General features: G+C 49.5%; 4 protein-coding genes across 4 annotated transcripts; 2 read left to right on the forward strand and 2 right to left on the reverse strand.

Annotated features, from left to right (window-relative positions):
• Positions 1-1,064: 1,064 nt before the first annotated feature.
• MGYG_07595 (1,3-beta-glucanosyltransferase gel3) lies at positions 1,065-2,915 on the reverse strand (the record flags this gene model as incomplete). Its single annotated transcript, XM_003170304.1, has 5 exons — positions 1,065-1,690; positions 1,796-2,539; positions 2,624-2,649; positions 2,721-2,758; positions 2,823-2,915. 5 exons carry the CDS (start codon positions 2,913-2,915, stop codon positions 1,065-1,067), a joined length of 1,527 nt encoding a protein of 508 aa, XP_003170352.1.
• A 400-nt stretch (positions 2,916-3,315) lies between these two features.
• On the forward strand, positions 3,316-3,831 carry MGYG_07596 (hypothetical protein; the record flags this gene model as incomplete). Its single annotated transcript, XM_003170305.1, has 2 exons — positions 3,316-3,597; positions 3,757-3,831. The coding sequence occupies 2 exons, from the start codon at positions 3,316-3,318 to the stop codon at positions 3,829-3,831; spliced, it is 357 nt and encodes a 118-aa protein (XP_003170353.1).
• A 981-nt stretch (positions 3,832-4,812) lies between these two features.
• On the forward strand, positions 4,813-5,691 carry MGYG_07597 (6-phosphogluconate dehydrogenase; the record flags this gene model as incomplete). Its single annotated transcript, XM_003170306.1, has 1 exon — positions 4,813-5,691. One exon carries the CDS (start codon positions 4,813-4,815, stop codon positions 5,689-5,691), a length of 879 nt encoding a protein of 292 aa, XP_003170354.1.
• A 133-nt stretch (positions 5,692-5,824) lies between these two features.
• MGYG_07598 (hypothetical protein) lies at positions 5,825-7,013 on the reverse strand (the record flags this gene model as incomplete). Its single annotated transcript, XM_003170307.1, has 3 exons — positions 5,825-5,940; positions 6,002-6,890; positions 6,963-7,013. 3 exons carry the CDS (start codon positions 7,011-7,013, stop codon positions 5,825-5,827), a joined length of 1,056 nt encoding a protein of 351 aa, XP_003170355.1.
• Between the last annotated feature and the right edge of the window lie 210 nt (positions 7,014-7,223).

Raw genomic sequence — 7,223 nt, forward strand, 5'->3', positions numbered from 1 at the left:
CCTCCCAGGCAAAGCAGCTTCAACCACCGACCAACCGCCCGGCGTCCCTGGTCCATCTCCATCCTTACCCTTGCCCTTGCAAAGAAAGCCAGGTGAAAAAGCAAAGAAGCACGCAAGAAAAGAAGAAGAAAAGAAGCAAGCAAAACCTCCTTCTAGCCGCTGGCCAAGCTCTGTTTCAGCTTTAAAAAAGAACAGAAAGACGGGCCTTTTCATGCCAAACTGCCAAACTATCAAATAATTTCATGCCTTGTACATGGTGTCTGCTGGAGTTACCTACCAGCCGGCGTCTCCTGGCCCCCAGACTGACCCAGCAGCGACTGACAGCCAATTGATTCTGGCTTTCTGCGTCTCTTTCAGACAGGAAGGGGACTCCTGGGATGCTTCATCTCCCGGTCCTGCTGCTTGAGTTGCCAATAATAGCCTTGACCTGTAACCAAACGTCCAGAGGGGGAATAATGGCCATTCTATGATGATTGACCCTTTCAACACGTCTTGCTCCTTTCGCGCCCGGCAGGTGGACAGGTGGATGATCTCCTGGGCCCTGCAGTGGTTAACTAGCAACTATTGCCTGCCCCAGCTTGGGCCGGTTGGCTGGTTGGCTGGCCGGTTGGGCATGCATAGCACAGAGCAGGAGCAAGAGCAAGAGCAGCGCAGGTGGTAGGCTGGCCCCTGAGAAGCCGATGCTTAGAGGTCGCCACCAGTACCAGTACCAGCACCAACCAGGCCATAAGCTACCATAAGTATATGCTTCATCTTGGCCGGCTGTTGGTGCTTTTGCCCGGATCGAGCCGCGTGGTGGCTTTCCCTTGGTCCGAGAGATACAGAGGAACTGGTCTATGAGATCATCACACAGGGCTTACGGAGTATACACTTAACCAGAGCATGTACGGAGTAGTCGGTGATGCCTCTTCCCCGGATACATGCCCAAGAGGACACCATAGCAGATTAAACAAACGCCTTCTTGATTCCTGCCGTCATTATCCGTAAACGGTGTTTCGTTCTAGAAATACAGTGTGTGGGGATAAGATATATCAAAACCTCTGACGTCTTTTGTTTTCTTCTTTTCAAAACAAAAACAGGCCTAGTCCTGCAAAGATGGCATATCTTATGCCGGCGACGTCCCAGCTACTGGCATTCCTCCACGTTGGTGCATTACTCTTCGACGACTTTATAGATACCTGTGGTTTGACGGTGCAGACGGGCTGCTTGACCGCCGTCTGCGTAGCTGCTGCACCGCCAAAGTCGCAGGCGGTGTGTCCGTTTCCTCTCTTGAGTTGTTCCTCATAGTACGTGTTGAATGCCCAGGACAGCTGGTCTATCGGGCTACACATCCCGTACATTCCATACACGCCGCTCGTTGCGTTGGAGGCGATTTCTTCACAGGCCATAGGGGAAAGCCCGCACACGGTCGAAAAGAGTCGAGACAGGTCCTCGTCGGGTACAGTAGACTTGGCTCGGCAGGTGATGGACCTCGTCATGCAGTCACAGAGCTCCCTGTCCGGCGTTGGGGGCAGTTTTGGCGATGCTTCCCAGACACCACTGCTTACGGTAGGGCAGGGGGCATTCTCCGTGTTCACTGGTGTGTAAGCAGCCATTTTGGGCCCCTTGGGGCTCACCTTGGCCATCTGGTTCGCGAAAGCAGTAAAATCCGGAAGCTTCTTGATCCCGGATCCAGATACATCGACAAGTCCTGCATGCAAAAGCCTTAGTAAGATGGGCCGCTTTTGAGTTGTCTCTGCGCAAAAAGAGAATGATATACACAAGGGGCTGAGCTTGTTTTATGTGCGTTGCTTACCATAGTTGTTCTGTTCTTGGAAATACATGTAGACAATCCCGCCGGACCAGACACCTGTCATCTGGGGGCCGTAAATCGCCTGCACCTCGCTGAACCTCCGGGGTTGGATTGTATTGCATCCATATTCCGCAAAGAACACCGGAACATTATATTTAGCAAACTCTTTGGTGCGGTCTGCGTATCCAGATGTCTCAAAGGTAGAGTCACCACACCACTCGTAGATATTATAGCCCCAAAAGTCAATACGCTCGTCATCTATGCCGCAGTCAAAGTACGCAGCAAGGTTCCGTCGAATATCTGCATCGTCATCAGTCGCATACCCAATGCCCATCTGTCGATATCCCTTCTCGTAGATGTAAGCCTTCATGTCTCGGACCGCAGCCTTCACAAAGGCACTGACATCCGTCGTGGAGCGGTCGTTAGTAACTTCATTCCCTGCGAAAAACCCAATGACATTCGTATACTTCGCCAGCGAGTCAATCACGGACGTGTATCGATCATAGAGCTTGACATCCCACTCGGGCGTGTCACGGTTGATCGACTGGGACGGCTCGGCCAGGTCAGCCAGGACGTAGATACCGGCATCGGCAAACAGCCGCATGCATTCGTCATGGTTCTTTTCAGGATGGATGGCATACACCCGGACTACGTTCGCGTGTAGCTCCTTGAGGAGAGGAACGTCTCTCCTGCATCCCTTGGGGTTCGCAAGGGGGTCATTGTATGAGTCGACAGTGTTATCGCTGTCTATCAAACCAGAGGTAACGGGTATTTCAGTAAGTTATTCACATATGTCAGCTCCCACGCCCATCTCCAAGCATAGAAAAGTACCTTGATACGCCACTCCTTTAATAAAGCTAACCTTAGTAGTTAGCTATCGGTATGTGTTTAAGTAGTAAGTGTTAGCTCGGGGACTGTAGAGGCGCACAACTGCTGACCACTGGTCTTGTAAAAGAAACGAGATCCCTTTTTTCGCACGATATCAGCGGCTGACTATGTTAACCGTCTGGGCTAGGGTAGTAGAACATACTTTGATCACAATGGGGTCAAGATCCGCGGCGAAAACAGGGAGAGCCCAGCAGGCTGCCAGTGCAACAGAGAGAATAGTCTTCAAGGGCCCCATGATGGATACCAAATATCGTTGTCCAGGAAATGATATCCAGTATCATACATACAAAATTCGCTCAGGGGAAAAGCGGTTGTAAGACGGATGTGTATTGATTGACAGCATTGTGATCCATCCATGATGAAGGGCAGAATTTGATATATTTTGACTGCAATACACATAGCAGGAGTAACCTGGGAAAGTAGAACCCTCCCTTCAAGTCTGTTTATATCAACATGTTGCCATGGTAAACACTCAGCACACTACCGTCACTTCCCCCTTTGACGGTCACATAAATTCTTGGGTATAAAATTCGTCATTGTCAAAATACTACGGAGTACTTCTCTGTGTCATAACTAGTCTATAACGGTAGGTATTGACGATAGATAGGCAAGGAAACCCTTGCTCTCGTAGAAGGATGCATCCACAGAAAAAGCTGACGAGCACGGCGTTCGATAGTAAGCTGGGCAAGAGTGATGGAGCAAAAGTGGCACTCGCACAAAGGCCCCAACATAAAGATATATGCCGGGCACCTCTCCCAAGTAGCGCCCAATATCACATATCAATTCCCAATGCCCGAAAATCTTGCTGTCTGACGGTGGTTGATGCCAGACGTCTTCGTGCCCAACGCCTCCTGCCAGGCTTAGAGGAAGGAGGAAGGTCGACCAGCGAACCTCGGCTGGACGAGAGAAACACTTACGTAATAATAAACATGCCAAGAAATGAAAGACTAAAGAGGAAGGTGTGAGCCCCCACTTTCACGCCTTGGCGCAATGTGACTATGTAATATAACCCCGCGGTAACGGCAAACATAAAGTGGGAGGTCGGATTACTAATTAAACTTCCGGTTCTTCCGCAGGGAATATCAAACTTCAACGTCAACTTCACCGGTTTGGACATCGAAGCTATAAAGGGGATAAAAGGAGGAAGATAACTGACTATATTAACAGTTATCCTTCCAGACTACTGTTATTTGCCCTTAAATATTTACCCTAGCTTACATTGTGTTGTCATTACACTCTGTACCTGCGTCTTCTATCTACAATTGTTGACCATTCCAATATAGAGCACCACCTACTTATGAAAACTATTGCTATTATACCCAGTATACCTCATTCAAGATGGCAGAGCAACAGGTTGCGTGGATTGGACTGGGGAACATGGGAAGGGTATGGCAGTCTTTCTCTTTTTCTCCTGCAATTGTTATGTCCAGAACAATTTATATACCCATACCCATATCCATCCGTTTTTCCCTTCACCAGTTTTGCAGTTAGAATGTGGTGTATTCAATGTATTGTGGAGACGCTTTCCTATCATCAGACGAAGGAAGTGTCTGCATACCATGGTGCTGGGCTAGGCGGCCGTCTGATCCGCCTGAGGTTCCTTATGGACGACCTTAAGCTTCCTTCCAGCATCTCAGGAAGGGTGCGTGGCGCAGTGGTCATTGCAGTTGCTTTGCCACTGCACGTCGACTCCACGCTCACAGCCCTCTAAGTGTAGTGCCGACGAAGTGCCAAGGAGAACCTGCGTCCTGAATCGCTACGGATTGCTCGGGGATGTGGCTGCCATGGACAGGTCGTAAAAATTCGACCCTACATGGTAGCCACAGAACCGTAGCATACGTAATGAGAGGTGAGCACCTTGTCTGCTCATTTCGAACCTTTTTTTTTTTTTTTTGATATTTTTTTGTTTTCCTCTTGCATACCTTTTGGGTCGCAGACTTGGGGATGGTGTGAAAGGCGTCGAGGTAGACGCAAGTTTGGAACGCCCCGACAGCCTGGGTTCGAACCTCGCTGGCTGCTCTTTTTTATTTCCTTTTTTATTTTTATTTCTTTTCTTACCTTCGGCTTTCCACCAGTATTTCACCAGTGACTGCCTCTACTGCTGCTAACCACCTAGGTACTTTCTCTAGGGCATGGTCAAGAACCTGGTTGAAAAGGGCCCTCTCTCCAAGCCGCTGATAGTCTATAACAGGACGCAATCCAGAGCTATCGACCTTGCAAAGACTCTGTCCCAGCAGATAATCCCAGTATCCACTGTCAAAGAGGCGGTGGAACGCTCTACTATCATATTCATCTGCCTTGGTGATGACCCTGCTGTCGAAATTACCATCGATACTGCAATGAACTCAACAGACGTCAAAGGTAAACTGTTTGTTGACTGCTCTACAGTTCACCCTGATACAACCAGGCGTCTGGCCCAGCTCCTCGAATCTGCAGGTGCTTCCTTCACTGCTTGTCCTGTATTTGGAGCGCCGTCGGCCGCGGAGGCAGGTCAACTTGTCTGTGTTCTTGCCGGGCGCAAGGAATCCGTTGACAGGGTCAAGCCATTCTGTACCGGCGTGATGGGCCATGCCATCATCGATATGTCTACAACATCAGAGGACCCAGGAAAGGCATCCATGTTAAAAGTCCTTGGCAACAGCGTGATATTCCGGATGGTTTCTGCAGTTTCTGAAAGCCTGGTTGTTGCTGAGAAGTCTGAACTTGGTGTCGATGCACTACATTCCTTCCTTGAACTCGTCTTCCCAGGGGCAGCTGTGGCTTATGCGAACCGGATGATATCTGGCCTGTATCACACACTAGAGGAACCCCGTTTTGCAGTCGACTTGGCGCAGAAAGATACAAGGCATGCCATGGATATGGCGAAGGCTGTAGGCGCCAGGATGAAAGGGGTGGAGGTGCTGGATGAAGCATTGCAGGCTGCCAAGGCTCGTTCAGGAGCAAAGGGAGATTTGTCTGCCATCTACGGTGTCGCAAGGGAGGATGCTGGGTTGAAATTTGAGAACAATTAGGCGGGGTTAAGACAGGGTATAACCGAGAATTCTTTCGGGATTAATGAATTAGTGAATTATTCTATTTGATAATTAACTAGCCAGCTAGGTGTTGTATATACTTGTGGGTATCCAAGTATCCGCCACATAGAACTTAGACAGGACGAAATGTCCGTAGGAGCAGCGTCTGCTGCTGTTGAGATCCTTGAGAGGCTATGTCCTCGGCCTCTTCCATGGCAAAGAGTAGAGTGCTAGATCGAACTACGAATTCTAGTATAATGTGAGTAAAATGAATACCACAATAAAGTGTTAAAAGTAGTAGTAGACTTACCATCAACCTCAATCGTGTAGTATACTATGGACTCCGCTAGGTTGCCAACTCCACGAAGGATCCCGCAACTAGCCACCTCCCTAGTGCTGCCAATATGCAAACTCAGCCCAGAATTCATCTTTGGGTCCACCCATCGAACATCCTCCTCAGTCAGGGAATGATCATCTTCATCGTCAAGCGGATGATCGTCCGAATCAGAGTCACCCTCGTAAGGGTCAGTGAAGTGTCGCGGTGCTTCCAAAATGGGCTGCTGAGCAAGCCAGTCTCTCCGAAGCCGGACCACACCCTTGGAGACTTTAACGCCAGAAGGTATCCGGTCACCAAAGAGCTGAGCATTCACACAGACTTGCGAGAATGGCTCTGCAGAGTCCACGAGGAGCCTGAAGGGCGTAACTCGGCCCTGGCTTATGGAGCTTTTGCGCGGAGGCCTGAAGCCTGTCTTACTGGCCTTGTGCTCGCCCAAGATACCCCCTATTCTCCCTGAATCCTCGGCCTGGTCGTCTACCGTGAAGATCTTCCAATCCGGCGAAATTCGCGATTCAAAATGCTGCATTACCTTGAACCGAGTGTATTGCTCTCGTAGAACCCCTAGGTCGCCAATTGAGAAGACATGCTCAAGGGAGAGTAGCCCCTCGAGCTCTTCAGGGTGTTCGCTGGGGTTATGGGGCAATGTTCTGGTATCAAGGTATGTTCCTATTGTGCGTCCCTGCAGCGCAACTCTAGAAGGGAGATGGCAATCTAGTCGCAGCGTATAGTTCCCCTTCAACTGCCTGATAGCCGAAAGGCGGCGACTGAGTATATGGCAGATTATATTGTAGAACCGAGAAGAAACCTTCGTCCACGGCAAAAGCTCACGCGACGAGAAAGCTTCCAGGACGGTGATGAGAAGCTATAGATTCAAGGAGTGTTAGCTGTCCACTGTCCACTAGGCTGCTATGTCCTTCCATTCGCAATGGCTTACCTCATAAGGAAGAGTGTATATAGGTGGAGAGACGCCGCTAATAGACTCCATTGTCTGTTCGCTCCTTGGTTCCTCTGCTATTTAGCTAGATCAAAGACAGCACTTCGGGCTCCGAGCAGTAGTTCACCCACGTTAAAAAACAAAATATGACGCTGTGTGGAGAAATTAACGAAAGGAAGGGGAAAAACAGTTACCAGAGAGAGAGAGAGAGAGAGAGAGAGAGAGGAGAGAGACGCCAAAGCGAGTCGGTTAAATAGAAAA

This window comes from Nannizzia gypsea, genomic scaffold (genome assembly GCF_000150975.2).
Source record: "Nannizzia gypsea CBS 118893 supercont1.7 genomic scaffold, whole genome shotgun sequence".
NCBI classification, from domain to species: domain Eukaryota; kingdom Fungi; phylum Ascomycota; class Eurotiomycetes; order Onygenales; family Arthrodermataceae; genus Nannizzia; species Nannizzia gypsea.